The sequence below is a fragment of the Ursus americanus genome, chromosome X (genome assembly GCF_024610735.1).
Source record: "Ursus americanus isolate L20-20 chromosome X, mUrsAme1.1.p, whole genome shotgun sequence".
Taxonomy (NCBI): Eukaryota; Metazoa; Chordata; class Mammalia; order Carnivora; family Ursidae; genus Ursus; species Ursus americanus.
This window is the reverse complement of record NC_142164.1, coordinates 59,841,814-59,857,366: the sequence shown is the minus strand read 5'-3', so window position 1 is coordinate 59,857,366 and position 15,553 is coordinate 59,841,814. Positions and strand designations below refer to the sequence as shown.

The 15,553-nt window shown below is 37.5% G+C and overlaps 1 protein-coding gene across 3 annotated transcripts; it reads right to left on the bottom strand.

Moving 5' to 3' along the window:
• Nucleotides 1–216: 216 nt before the first annotated feature.
• ITM2A (integral membrane protein 2A) lies at nucleotides 217–7,602 on the bottom strand. Of its 3 annotated transcripts, none has more exons than XM_087859561.1 (6): nucleotides 7,335–7,602; nucleotides 3,825–3,953; nucleotides 3,348–3,545; nucleotides 1,523–1,633; nucleotides 1,139–1,289; nucleotides 217–988 (listed from the first exon to the last, which is right to left on the bottom strand). In XM_087859561.1, the coding sequence occupies exons 1-6, from the start codon at nucleotides 7,449–7,451 to the stop codon at nucleotides 900–902; spliced, it is 795 nt and encodes a 264-aa protein (XP_087715687.1). In that variant the 5' UTR covers nucleotides 7,452–7,602; the 3' UTR covers nucleotides 217–899. The 3 variants fall into 3 exon arrangements, with proteins under 3 accessions (XP_087715687.1, XP_045630198.1, XP_045630203.1); XM_045774242.2 differs by having other exon boundaries at nucleotides 3,825–3,956; nucleotides 7,341–7,601; XM_045774247.2 differs by lacking the exon at nucleotides 3,825–3,953 and having other exon boundaries at nucleotides 7,341–7,602.
• Between the last annotated feature and the right edge of the window lie 7,951 nt (nucleotides 7,603–15,553).

Below are 15,553 nucleotides of genomic sequence, written 5' to 3'. Positions count from 1 at the left end.
TAACAAATAGTTGAATTTACCTGTATGCCAGTTATGAAGAATTTATAAAAGAGTAATTGATATAATATCAAAAGAGGAATAAAATATGAGATTACAAAATAGAAATGTGTGGAGGTAGGAGTAAGTGCCGAGCTGAGTTCATAATTTTAGATCTATTTCAGGTATACCAAAGCTAAATAAGTAATGTTAATTATCTGCATTCAGTGAGAAACAATGTTTGAATATGGCAAAATTTATTATAGGGTTGTAGAAGTCATACAACCTAAATTCCTCAACACTTGTACAGTTTTATGGATTTCACAATATGGATATTAGAGAGACAGAATCACTGCATTTGGGAAAATGACTTCTTTATGAATTTTTTTTTACATTTAAATCAAATCTATTACAGAGCACCTAATAGAAATGCAATGATAATTTCTAAATTCAGGAAAGTTGTATAAAATGAAAAATAAAACAAAACTTAGCAATGTTAAGAGATTTGACATGTTTTACACAAAACTTTCAGAAATAATTTTAAGTATCTTGAATTTAAAACATGTTTTACTATAAGATTGAGTGAAGATCTTACTTAAAAACACATACACAAAGGATGGAATTTATTGTCAGGATGTTAGCTGACATATTCATGCTAATTTCAGAAGCCTAAACCCTGTGAATTAAAAAGAAAAACATAGAATCGTTTAATTTCAATTTCAAACAACAAGCAATGTCAATTAAACTAAAAATTGACAAGAACTTGCAGTGGTTAGTAGTTTTTATTTCTTTCTCTTTTTTTTTGGTATAAGCTATAAAGTATATGCATGAGTAAATATGAGTATCCTACACACTTTAATGTTGAAGTCATATTGTAAAACTCTGATTTCTTATTACTAAGGATATTATTTTTCTGTTGCCTCTCATTCTTGACAGATCTTGGTCTCAACGATAAATTCGTTGGGGAAGTGTCTAATCTTCCAACACTTATCAATGGCACGTTTGTTGAAACCTGTGAGAAAATGCACAAAGAATTGATTTTTTAACTTTCTATGGAAATGAAAACATACCAAATTTATTCCCTACTTTTCTCCTGTACTCCACCTTCACTCTCCTTCACTTTCCCAATAACACAGGTTGAAGGACAGACTGTATCACCTACCCAGCAAGAGATCTCTTCTGCGAAGGCGGAAGGACTTGCGATTGTTGCAAAGTTGGTAAATAAAGATGCCAAGGTTACTAACATCGCGAATCTCCTCCACAGCAACCAGGTCTTCATAAACCACATAAGTCTGAGGCAAGTATTTGCCACTCTAAAATTTGTTTAAAAAGATTAAAATAAGAACTTCTTAAAAACACCATTTAAATCCTTGCCTATAGCAGATATAATTTTTTAAAATAAACTATTTTTAAGGTGCTTTTAGGTTACAGCATACTTTTTATTATAAAATTATTTCAATAAAATGGAATGTTTTGGCTCAAATCATTATTTTTTTAAACGAGGGAGCAAACGCTTAAATAAAAATTTGACATCCAGAATACATACTGCCAGTTTCCCGAAAAACTCCATCAAATTCTTTGGAGGCAGAACAATAGAGGTATTGAGGGGCATCAGATAGCAGTTCCCCAGCAGCAAGTCCAAGTAAGCAGTCATGCCCTGTTGGGGAGGGGGAAAAGTTAACTACGGTGTAAAGAATATCAATTCTGTCAATTCTAACTACCATTGAAATAAGCAGCTATATACTTTTAATATCTGTTAAGATACGTTAAATAACAAAAGTGAAAAACAGGTTTGCTGCAAAAGGATGTACATTTATGAACAGATTTAATACTTGCTAATGAACTAAGAAAAAAATGGGAAGACCTATAAAAATGAGAAACTCACTTTTTCGCTGTGATCACAAAGACAGCATGGTACTGGCACAAAAACAGACACAACGACCAATGGAACAGAATAGAGAACCCAGAAATGGACCCTCGGCTCTTTGGGCAACTAATCTTTGATAAAGCAGGAAAAAACATCTGGTGGAAAAAGACAGTCTCTTCAATAAATGGTGATAGGAAAATTGGACAGCTACATGCAAAAGAATGAAACTTGACCACTCTCTCACACCATACACAAAGATAAACTCCAAATGGATGAAAGACCTCGATGTGAGACAGGAATCCATCAAAATCCTAGAGGAGAACATAGGCAGCAACCTCTACAACACCGGCCAAAGCAACCTTTTTCATGACACATCTCCAAAGGCAAGAGAAACAAAAGAAAAAATGAACTTGTGGGACTTCATCAAGATAAAAAGCTTCTGCACAGCCAAGGAAACAGTCAAAAAAACTAAGAGGCAGCCCACAGAATGGGAGAAGATATTTGCAAATGATGCTACAGATAAAAGACTGGTATCCAAGATCTACAAAGAACTTCTCAAACTCAATACACAAGAAACAAATAAATCATAAAATGGGCAAAAGATATGAACAGACACTTTTCCAATGGAGACATGCAAATGGCTAACAGACACATGAAAAAATGTTCAAAATCATTAGCCATCAGGGAAATTCGAATCAAAACCACACTAAGATACCACCCTACACCAGTTAGAATGGCAAATATTGATAAGGCAAGAAACAACAATTGCTGGAGAGGATGTGGAGAAAGGGGATCCCTCCTACATTGTTGGTGGGAATGCAAGTTGGTACAGCCATTCTGGAAAACAGTGTGGAGGTCCCTTAAAAAGTTAAAAATTGAGCTACCCTATGATCCAGCAATTGCACTACTGGGTATTTACCCCAAAGATACAGACGTAGTGAAGAGAAGGGCCATATGCACACCAATGTTCATAGCAGCATTGTCCACAATAGCTAAATCGTGGAAGGAACCGAGATGCCCTTCAACAGGTGACTGGATTAAGAAGATGTGGTCCATACATACAATGGAATATTACTCAGCTATCAAAAAGAACGAGTTCTCAACATTTGCTGCAACATGGACAGCACTGGAGGAGATAATGCTAAGTGGAATAAGTCAAGCAGAGAAAGACAATTATCATATGATTTCTCTCATCTATGGAACATAAGAACTAGGAAGATCGGTAGGGGAAGAAAGGGATAACGAAAGGGGGGGTAATGAGAAGGGGGAATGAAGCATGAGAGACTATGGACTCTGAGAAACAAACTGAGGGCTTCAGAGGGGAGGGGAGCGGGGGAATGGGATAGGCTGGTGATGGGTAGTAAGGAGGGCATGTATTGCATGGTGCACTGGGTGTTATACACAACTAATGAATCATTGAGCTTTACATCAGAAACCAGGGATGTACTGTATGGTGACTAACATAATATAATAAAAAAAATTAAGAAAAAGAAAAGAAACTCACTTTTTCGAAGTCATGAATAATTGCTGCTGGATCACTATCTGAGAAACTGGGGACAGGCACATCAATGATTGCAACGTTGTCATCCTCTCGAATGTCAGCCTCCTCGGTCACAGGCAAGAAGTAAGGCTCTGCTCCTCGAAGGGAATTTACAGGGTCCTCAGAATCAAAGAAGCACATCTCTCCACGGTAGATGGTACTCTAAAAGACAAAAAGGGAGAATTAAAACCTTTTAATACTTATTATGATGACATTTGAATCATTTCTCCCACTCACATCAATTCATTGTACTGTTTGTCAAGCTTAGGATTTCTGATTACAGCATCACCATGAAGACAAATGAATTTTATAAACTGAATGGTAATCTGAAAACTTGCCCTAAATCTTCCTTTCTCTGGTGACCACCACAGATTTCCTGAAGTTGTTACTAAATATATAGCAATTAGTAATCCAAATCACAAGAATTGTAATTATCATTACCTTGGGCATGAAGTATTTGTAAATGCAGGCTCCACCAACAATAAGTCCTGCCAAGATGAATGAAAGGCCTAAGAGAGTAAGCATGCATCTCCCAGAGGAGCCCTCTTTTTCCTGGGTGGCAACTTGGAGCTCCTGTTTATTAAAAAGCAAAACCAAAGACAAAAACCAGATTGCACTTTTAGACACATAGCCGCCTTGTGTACAATTTACTTTCTTGAAACACAAGACATTTTTAAAAGATGTTATTAAGTCATCCTAGCTTAAAATCATTTCAAGACATTTCTGATATTTAATAGATGTGAAAAATCTCCAATTATATTAACTTTCCTTCTGGCATTTACAAACCCAATTGCAAACATGGAGTTTTTTCAAAATACACACTTTTAGAATCAACTGAAAATCACCGTTCATTTATGCAATAAATTATACTCTTTAAGTAAATGTAAGCTGTTGATTTTTGGACTTATACAGTGATATAATCACTAACTTTCTGGAGTATAATTATGTTGCTTTATTATTTTTGGTAAATCAACTTTTTTGCCAACTGAAAGGTAAAATTGTGTCCTTTGATTTGTTAAATGATTTTCAAAAAGCTGGTTTGTATTGTTTTATCTTAAAAAATTCTGTAAGGCAGGTATATGTCATTTCCCCCTATTTTAGAAATTTAAATATTGAAGGCAAGATATATCATAATGTTCCTAATTTTAGTGAGAATTTAGCCTTTCTAATATCATCCAATGTTCTATCGTTGTGTACTGCATGAATGAGACAATGTTTTCCAAGTTCTGCATAAAACACTAGACTTTACAGTACAACATTTGTGATAGCTGGACACAAAAGCTGTGTAACAGTTACTGTAAAAATTCTGTTAAATCCATACTTTGTTCAGGAACTGGAACAAGAAAGATCCAAAGCAAACAAGTAACTGACTAACTGTATTCTACCCAAGGCAATGGTCCAAGAGATGCTCCAATCCCATTCTTGTATATCACGATATGTTTTAAGCAGTATTATTACTCAAGGATAGAATAAACAAAGTAGCAAATGTAGTTTCTTGTAATCAGTGGGTAAATCATTCAGACTAGTATGAAAATAGAATTGTTTCAGTATTTCAGGACATTAGCTCTTTTCCATGACAACTACTATAATGCTTATGACACCTAATTAAACTTCAATTAATTTGGTGAAAACAAATGCATGGGTTCTAAAGAGAGACAATTATTTGTTAAGTGGTTTTTCAAAAAATTATCTTAATTAAAATTCAAAGAAATTTGGTATGCACATTTTCTTAGCTAAATGTACTTAAATTCATGCTCTCCATTAATACTGTGTAAACCTTGAAGGCTTTTCCTTGTCCCAATAGTTTTCAGAAATTATAAATTATTTTTTTATTAAAAAACTAACAAAATTAATATTACAAAGACAGAACTATAAATTATGACTGTGAATCACTGTAATCTAGGCTAGAGGCTTTGAAATTGTATCTTAGGTGATTAAATTGAGGTCCAGACAGATGAAGTTACTTCCCTGTAAGTCACAAAATGACTTAATTTTAAATACTCAAAAGGATGAATTTCTTTTTTTCTTGTCCCTGCGATAGAAGAGCGATTTACACTGCAATTTCATTTATTGTTAAGCAAAGTCTAAGTATTACAGTTTCAATCTAATAAAATTCACCACCATACTAGGAATAAGGATTTTTTTTCCATTTGCATTTGCTAGAATTCAGAGTGGTATGGACTCTCACTTACCATAGCTAATTTCTCTCTAAACTGTATTTTAAAGTCATTGTACACAACCTCTGACATACTATTCTGTTGTGCTAGGTTTCTGATGAGCAGATTAATGTATCACAATATAATGTGTCAAGTATTATTAAATCAGTGTCCTATAGTGGCCAGGTCAGCAACCTGTGGAAGTTTCTCCAACACCTAACAAAGAAATATAATCATGGTGCAAATGCTCATTTTTATTTATTCCTCATCACACCACAGGCCTGGCAGAAGTACTGCTTACATATTAACTGTATCCAACTACAAGTCATGAAGTTTTTGGTGGTGAGAGAAAAATAAAGGGATTACTGTGTGGCTATATTTAACTACTGGCATCTAATTAGACCTCCCAAAAAATCTGGCCAGGTTTCACCCACAAAGTGAGTAGGACAGTTACACATTTGATCTTCTGTCATTTAATCAAAACCGCAACAATGCAAAGGGATGTTACTTTTGGCTTCTGAAATGTATAATCCCCAAAAGCTAGGTTTTTTGTTGGGTTAAATATTAAAAATTTCTGTGATAAAAACTCTATAAGTATATAAGCATTTCAAATTGATGCGTAATAAGTTTTACTACAGAGAGTCTCATTTCACTCAAAGTACTCTTCAAATCTCCAGTTTGAACACAAAAGTTAAAACTTTAAAAGAGAGAACGAGACAAACTTAAGACAGATCTGGAAACTCTGACACTGTACAGATTTTGTAGAAGAAGAAAATACAATTGTCCCTTTTAACATTGACATTTTACTGAGGAAAATGAGTAGTTTACAAACATTTAAAACATGTTAGATGTTTAAAAGAAATAGAAATTGGACTAAATAAACAACTGCTAACTTTTTTTTGGGAGGGGGGACTACCTCAGTTTCTGGCAATGCTAGAAGTTTAAATTACAAGGTCAGACCTGCTTCAGATCTCTCCAAGGGGAGGCGTGTAGAGGTATACCACGAAAAGGAAGTACTAAAAGAAGAAGAAAATAAACCTCAACATTTCTTTTTACAGATGAAGAGTGTCGTCTTTAGGAAATGCCGCTGTGAAAACATACTAGGATCTTGCAGTAAGAGGGCACAGTGAACATCCCAAATTCTAATTAAGACCAACCTCAATTTTGACAGCTCCTTTACTGAATGCTTAAAACCGTCTATAACCAGAGAAAAATTGAAAATATACACAGGCGAACACAGACACATACTGACCTCAACCCATGTCGCCTTGAGTCAAAGCTGTCCTTGGCCCCATACCCCACCCCCACAAACATTCAGAGATCCTAGGAAGAATTAGATTCATAGAGCTTTATCCAAATCAACAGGAAAGAAAGAAGAGTTAAATATCTTGCCCCTGTTCTCCCTGAGTGTCTGCTCCTTCCCCGTGGATGCTGGGTGCATCCCTGGAGCTGGAGACTGAATAACGTGGCTCTCATTGAACCCAGCCCCTCACATGTTCCCCAGGAGAGTGTGACGTTGGATCCCAGGGGTTCTCCTCGAACTCCCTCTTGGAAATGTACCACAACAGCTGGATCCGACGGAAAGTAGTGCAACTCACTGGGATGTTAAAGAGTGTGAGACACTGCAAGCGGAAGGCGGCGCGACTAGATGGAACTGGCGCAACCGGTAAACCAGTTCAACAGCGCAGATGGGGCAGCTTTCATTTTGTCCTCTGTCACTTGCCCCTTCCTCACCTCAAACCACGCCCTCCCCGCCTTACCGACCCTAGCAGGCAGTCTGGGGTGCAATGAGTACTGCTACCTTGCCGGTCAAGATCTGAGCTCGGACCGTGCGGTTTACAAGGGCCTCCACGTCTTGCCGCGCCTCTTCTTTTTGCACCGCCGTGGGTGTATTGAAGGCGATTTTCACCATCGCGAATCTTTCGGCTTCGTGGTAAGGCGTGTCTCAAATCAGCGTCCCGGGCTGCAGGTCGTAAAGAGATCGCGCTAGCCCTAGCAAGACCTACTTTCTCTCTTGCCTGTCTTAGGCAGCTGCAAGCCCAAGTCTGGGGATACTTATGACGCAGTCCCAAGCTGGGTGGGAGACCGTGGGAGGGCCCGGGGAGGGGCCGAGGGAGGAGCGGGAGGGGGTCCAAATGCTGGGATGCGGGTGGGGGTTGTCAGTGAGGAAAGAGAAAGGGAGGTGGAGCCCTGGGGCAGCTGGGGATTGAAGTGCCTCACCTGCACTCCAGGAGTGCTCCCACCCACCCTCTGCACCGTCAGATAAGAACAGGACAGGAAGGAAACCTGCTGTATTGTGTCTTTTTGCCTCTGTCCAGGCCACAACAGCCCCTGACCCTGATTCTGTTTTCCCAAACCTGGGCCTGGCCGCCTAAGGGGCCAGGAACTGTAACTTGGCACCAACTCAAGCTTCCTCAGCTCTGCACTCACCCAGGTCCCAAAAGCACAGCCCATGACTGTTCTGTACCTTTATAATAATACCTTCCCCTTAAAGAACACTTAGAAGTCTGTTTATAGTTACTTGGTTCATTCTCCCAACATCTTGTTTTCTTTCTTGGTGTTTGTTTTATAATTTCAATTTCCCAACGTAGAGCAACACTAAATGAGAAATATAGCATTTCTGCCTCTTCAACTCCCCATTTTGCAGTTAGGAAAGGATGAGAGACAGAGGAAGGGGGAGAGCTCATAGTGAATCTCTGAAATAATCCAGATCCTTTCACTCTCGCAGGTCAGGAAACCAGAGTAAGGTCTCGGTCAAGACCTTGCTTCTCTTCGACCACCAGTTGTGAAATCTGCAAGGAGAAAAACAAGGGTGTGTGTATACCTATGCATTTAGGGAGGTGGAAGTGTGAGTGAAGCACACAAAGTTTAGCCATATGCTAACCCAGCTCTAGTGGGGGAAAAAACCAATAATCCCAAAGAGGGCTGAGTTAGAAATCATTATTGGAACATTTATATGTGCAGCATGCTATTCCTTCATGATCAGTTCTGCCTGACACTGATACACAACTTCACTATGTGAAATTCATGCTGTAGAGGTTGGTGACTACAGTAGTAAAGAGTTTATAATTAGTCCTGCAGCCAAAGACAGTAAAGGGGTCTGTTGTGTAAAGGCAATAACACCAATAAAAAAAAAGCCCACATGCAAAACAGACAAAGGAAAGAATCAGGCTTGTGCTAGAGAATACTCCATTTACTCATACCTATTAAGGATACTTGAATATGTCATAATCCCTTGGTCTAAGAAATTTCAGGTTGGAGTTTTACCCACTGAGGTTTCCTTGACTGAAGCCTGTTGCCTGTCTCTATTATGGGAGCTTTGTGAAGACACCCTTAATTTTCTCTGATAAGCAGCAGATGAGAATGTAGATGGAGAATAGTGGGGATCCTTGCCTTACACAAAGCCAGATGTTCATGTTTACTTAGAAATATTGGTGCTTTATGTATTTCTTGTTTTCGTTTTTGTTTTGTTGTTGTTGAATTCTTTCTTCAGTTCTGGCCGTTACAATTTAACATTTATCAGGCAACCATTACTATAGGCTGAGGAAATCTCAGCTTCCCAGGATGTTTCTTTTTACAGTTACCTTCTGTTTGCCATCACCTTTATGACAACTCAAGCTAGGTTCTGTGCTAGTGTGTCCCTGCCACACAGGTGGCTGAACAAATGGTTGTTCCTACACATTTACCTATCAAGTGTAAGGTGCTGGCTAAGATAGTAATGTATTAGCTTAGTGCGTCTTCCATGAAATATGGTCAGGCAGAAGGGGCAGGGGTTATTTCTGTTTTTCAGATGATTAAACCCAAACTTTGGTAACAATGAAAGGATATGTGATTGATTACTGGCTATGTCACATTGAGCACACTTCTTCATCTCCTCGTGCCTCATTTTCCTCCTCAGCAGAGTGGTGCAATATTTCCATGCTGTTGCTGTGAGGATCATTTAGGATAATACAGGAGTCAACAACTTTCAAATTATGAAAAGGATAGGAGAGTAAAATGGTTGGTTACACTTGGATTCTTATTTTAGTCTGTAAGATAGCTGTGTTTCAAGGTTATAGGATGCTCTATATTTTTTTCCAACTATCATTTAGCCTTTAGAGCTGCTTAAGACCACACTATGTCTTACTATAAGTCATTTTTGAAAGGCCAGACTTTCTGAAAATACTCACATAAATTGACGTCTAAGTTCTCTGTTGGATTTTGAAAAACGTGACCATCTTCTGTTTGTTAATGCCATGCTCCCTTTGAGAAATATCACTCATACCTCTCGAAGGGCTTTTGCTTCTATTGAACATATGTGGTGCAGGCATGGTCTCAAGTTAGGGGTACTTACTGTTACCCTTTCAGTATAAATAATACTTGTGTTAGAATCATAGAAGAGCAACAGCACCCATTGTTAGTGTCTATTTCAGGAAGGGCAGATAGTTCCTACATGCTTTTTGACTTTCAAAATATAATCTGCCATTTGCTCATTGAGCTGAAACCAGCAGTGAATATATCTCCATCTACTAAAAAAATAGTTCTTGGGTGCCTGGGTGGCTCAGTCAGTTCCGTGTCGGCCTTCAGGTCAGGTCATGATCCCGGAGTCTTGGGCTCCCTGCTCCATGGGGAGTCTGTCTCTCCCTCTCTTTCTGCCCCTACCCCTGCTCCTGTTCTCTCTCTCTCTCCCACTCACTCTCTCTCTCAAATAAATAAATAAAATCTTAAAAAGTAGTTCTTATTGCTTAAGCTCTTTGTTGTACTCTTTCCTTCCCAGCAACAACTTCTTGTTTCTTAGAATCAATTTCCTTCAGTTTCTTATCTTGGAAAACTGGGGATCTAGATGCCATGCCAATTCCAGCTCATATTGTTAATCATGTCTGAATGCACACCATTCAAGTTTATAAATGACTTCCCTGTTCTCAGATGATGCTGGATGATGACTAAATTATCACAACTTGAGCCGAATGGAAGATTATGTACAATTGGATGCCAACTCTCTTTGAATGCTGTGAAATTTACCAAAAACTTAATCAATGAAAATAAGGCTACTAGTGGCTTCTTTGATACCATTTCATTCATTAACTCATTTATTTGCTCACCAAATATTTACTGAGGGTCTACTACCTTGTTCTGTGTTTGGACATGGGAATGGTGGTGAGTAAAGCAGACACAACTTTGTCCTTACAAAACATATCACCACTGAAACCACAAAAATGACATATTTGTCTTAAGTTCTACAGTTTCTATATCAGGGACACTGGTCCTGTGCTGTAGAGTATAATACAGCAATTCTACAAACCAGCAGAGTAGTTCTACCCACAGCCAGTGCTACTAGGAATGTCTAAATTCCTATCTTACCTGCAGTGGTTTCACACCCAGCATTCTGTTTAGGAAGATTAATCTGGCAGCAAGATATACTGGGAAGCCAGTTAGGAAATACTTCTATATCCCAGGTGAGAGGTGGTGGAATACATTATGATTGCAACATTAAAAATAAAGGGATAACTTCCAAAAATGTTTAGGAACCATACTTTACAAGGTCTTGTGCAGGATTAAATCATAAGAAATAAATTAGAAAAACTAATTCTATTTTAAATAAATGGGAATCCAGGATTGGGAAAATGGTGACACCCTTGAAAGCAATACTAAAATTTGTTGAACAAATCAAATACTAGATTTCTGTGCTAAGCCCATTAAATTCATTGTCATTTAGTCTTTACCACAACTCTGAGGTATTATTCTATTCCTCATTTTATTGATGAAGAAACCAACTTGCCAAGAGGTTAAGTGACTTGCCCAAGGTCAAATGCTAACTCAGGTGGTCTGATTATAGTGTTTATACTCTTAATCACTATGGTGTCCCACTGCTACCAAAAGAAATCAGAAAATCAAGAAGGGAGCTGGCTTGAAAGGAGGGAATATAATCAGCATATTCTTTAGGGAAATGAAGAATGAATCCCCTGCCCATATTGCAAACAGAGATTCCTGCCTAGGATTTTGTTCAGGACTAAAAGCGCTTGAAATCCTTTTAAAATTTTGCTGGTCATATATATCACTACAGGCTGCTCATCCTAAAGCATATTTCTCTTGAGCTGCCCAGTTGTTTTTGTATGCAGAGAAGTGGCTATGGGGAGAATGGGCCAGCTATCTGCTTTTGGGTATAATTCCAGGAATCTGGCTTAATTCTTTAAAGATCCAGGCCGTTTTATAGGTCCATGACTTCTCTACATACATGGCTTGGTCCTGGGAGCATAGGTAGGGTTTCTCACACAAAGTAATAGAAAATACTCGCTTTCCGATTTTTGAAAGTGATAGATTTGTATTTCTCAATTCTATTTAAGGTTTTTTTGTGGTTTTTTTGTGTGTTTTTTTGTGTTTTTTTTTTTAGGCTAGTAAGCTATGACAATAGGAGGATGCAAGGTTTTCTTAAATATAAAGGTAGTTTTCATCATCTCTTCACAATGTCGTCATATCTTAAAGTCTAAGAGGAAGTTGTGCCTCGCTCTAATTTATAAAAAAATCACTTTTCCTTTGTGTCATTTGGCACAACTGAAAAATCTGTGAAAATATTTGCACTTTTAATGCATCTTCTCTAAATTGTGTAAAAATCCTTATCTTTTGCAGACTATTTGGGCAATTTTAAAAATAGAGTCATGAATCAGTAACTGATCATATTGTCTTATCTGATCAAACATGACTGGAAGTTTCCATCCTGAGAAATACAAGGAGGAAACTAACAAATCTTGCCCTAGGAATGCTTTTGAGATCATCTATTTGGTTCAATTGCTTTATAATATATTACTAAGTGATACTAAGATGTCTTTGTGACTTTAAAGTTATGTTCCTATTCAATGAAAGCATAGTATGTGTATTCTCATTAATGAGTGCTAACCAAATATTCTTTTTACCTCTCATTTTATTTCATTGGTGTCTCAACATATTCCGTTCCTAGTTTGACCTTAAAGAACACAAAACCCCAAGTTGTTTTATCACACATGATTCACCATGGTTGTTTCTGAAATGCAATTTTTAAAAATTTTCTTATTTATTTATTTATGTATTTATTTATTTTTATTTATTATTTAAATTCAATTAACCAAGGTATTAGTACATCATTGGTTTTTGATATAATGTTCAATGATTCATCAGTTCAGTATAACACCCAGTGCTCATCACATCACATGCCCTCCTTAATGCCCATCAATCAGTTACTCCATCCCCCCACCTCTTCCTTTCTGCAACCCTCAGTTTGTTTCCTATAGTTAAGAGTCTCTCATGGTTTGTCTCCCTCTCTGATTTCTTCCCATTCAGTTTCATCCCCACCTCTATTGTCCTCTGCACTATTCCTTATGTTCCACATATGAGTGAAACTATATAATTGTGTCTCTGCATACAATTGTGAAATTGAGTTATTTCACTTAGCATGATATCCTCCAGTTCCATCCAAGCCAGTGCAAATGTGGGTAGTCATCCTTTCTGATGGCTGAGTAATATTCCATTGTATATATGAACCACATCTTCTTTATCCATTCATCTGTTGAAGGACATCTTGGCTCCTTTCACAATTTGGCTATTGTGGATATTGTTGCTATGAACACTGGGGTGCATGTGCCCTTCTTTTCACTACATCCATATCTTTGAGGTAAATACCCAGTAGTGTAATTGCTGGGTCATAATGTAGCTCTATCTTAAATGTCCTGAGGAACTTCCATACTGTTGTCCAGAGTGGCTGTACCAACTTGCATTCCCACCAGCAGTGTAAGAGGGTTCCCCTTTCTCCACATCCATGTCAACATTTGTTGCTCCCTGTCTTGTTAATTTTAGCCATTCTGACAGGTGTAAGGTGGTAGCTCATTGTGGTTTTGATTTGTATATCCCTGATGGCAAATGATGTGGACCATTTTTTCATGTGTCTGTTGTCCATTTATATGTCTTCTTTGAAGAAGCGTCTGTTCATGTCTTTTGCCCATTTATTGACTGGATTCTTAGTTTTTTGGTTGTTGAGTTTGAGAGGTTCTTTATAGATCTTAGATACCAGCCCTTTATCTAATATGTCATTTGTAAGTATCTTCTCCCATTCCTTTTAGGTTTGTTGATTGTTTCCTTTGCTGTGCAATTTTTTTTTATTTTGATGAAGTCCCAAAAGTTCATTTTTGCCTTTGTTTCCCTTGCCTTTAGAGATGGGTCTTGCAAAAAGTTGCTTTGTCCAAGGTCAAAGAGGTTGTTGCCTGTGTTCTCTTCTCGGATTTTGTGTATATTTCTAAGGGACATATTAAGTCCCTGTGTTTCTGACAGTGACTGACAGTGACTGACAGTGATTCTGGGACTTACTTTTGGTAAGAATAAATGAAGTATATTTGAAGTGTATTTGTAATACTACCTTGTTTTATAGTCAATTCCATGTACATGTATCTTTTACCTCTATCAGCCTCTGTCTAACTCATCTTTGAATCTTTAACAATGCTTAGTCCTTTGTCTGTTAAAAGAGGTACCTCAATAAAATTGTTGAATTGAACTGAACCTGAAGTTCATAGGCAACCAGACAAATTATAACATGATCCAACAAAGCGGATGGGACCAGCTCTATCACCATACATGCACTCCTTAAGATTCCCACATGGACTTTTCTCCTTCAGAGATGGCTCTAATTAATGCTTATGTGATTTCATCTGTATGTGTGTATTTTTAAAACTTGATGAAACAGTACATAATACATAGTGTCGCTTGCCTTAGAACCACACATTACTGCCAAGAAATCTTAAGCACAACCATCTCTTTGGGGGTAAGTATGCAGCAGAAATCTGTTCACTCATTAAGCCTCATTTCCTTCATGGTGTTTTCTGGGCACACCATTCTTTTCCCATTTTTTGACCTCCACCAATACTAATTTCATATAAACTCTTTGTTCTGTTGTCCCATGCCACTATATGCAATTGTGCTTCATCTCTCTAACTATATACACATCCCCAGAGGGCAAGGGCTGAGTCCTATGCTTTGTATCCCCACACTGTCTAACCTGAGTCTGAGCAAATACTTAGTCAGTGTTCAAACAAGACTTACTGATTGTGTTAGCTGTTGACATTTTTTTTTCTTTAAGGAGAAAGAGAGAAAGTAATTGGAAAATTAAGAAGGGATTATACTGCCTCTATTCTCTTATGCCTTCAGTCTACCAATAAATAAATCTACAGTGATTTTCTTTTATACGCCCAACTCTGTGTTATGTAGAACATACAGAAATACAAAGAACACAATCTTCTGTAAAGATGTTTAAAGCTTCCTGCATTAGAAAAGTAATAGATTTAATCTACATAGAACAAATTTACTTTTGCATCTCTTACTTCATTTGATTCTATATTCATCATGGCAGAGCTTATCAACTCTTTGTTTTAGAATCAGTAAATCTATTTGAAGAATGTGCGTGATTTTGGTGGACCAAACAGATATGTTAATATACCCCTCCTCCTATATTGAAGTGAGCCTCCGGCAGGTCTCCTTCACAGAGCACACCTGCCTGAGAGCAGACAGAATGTACTGTACCTATGGCTCTGAGATTTTGAGGAAGAAATGCACTACTTACCCTTGATTCACCAGTAGAGGAGTCACTCACTTCTCTTAATGAGAAGGAAATAGGGAGTGAGTGAAGGTGAAAGGCAAGTTCTTCTCTAGGGTATTCTTCTTCTCTACATGGAAGCAGGAGCACTGGGAAATACTTGTCCATTCCTAACACTTCCCTCATTGGTTTTAATTTTTTTTCAATGTGATTTTTTAAAAATAAGGTATAATTGACATATTATATTAATTTCAGGTGTACAACATAATGATTCAATATTTGCATATATTGTGAAATGATCACCACAAGTCTAGTTAAATTAGACACTACACACTTTTCTTCTGATGAGAATTTTTAAGACCTACTCTCTTAGTAACTTTCAATTACACAATACAGTATCATTAACTATAGTCACCAACCTGTACATTACATCTCTGTGACTTACTTATTTTATAACTGGAAGTTGTACCTTTTGAACTCAT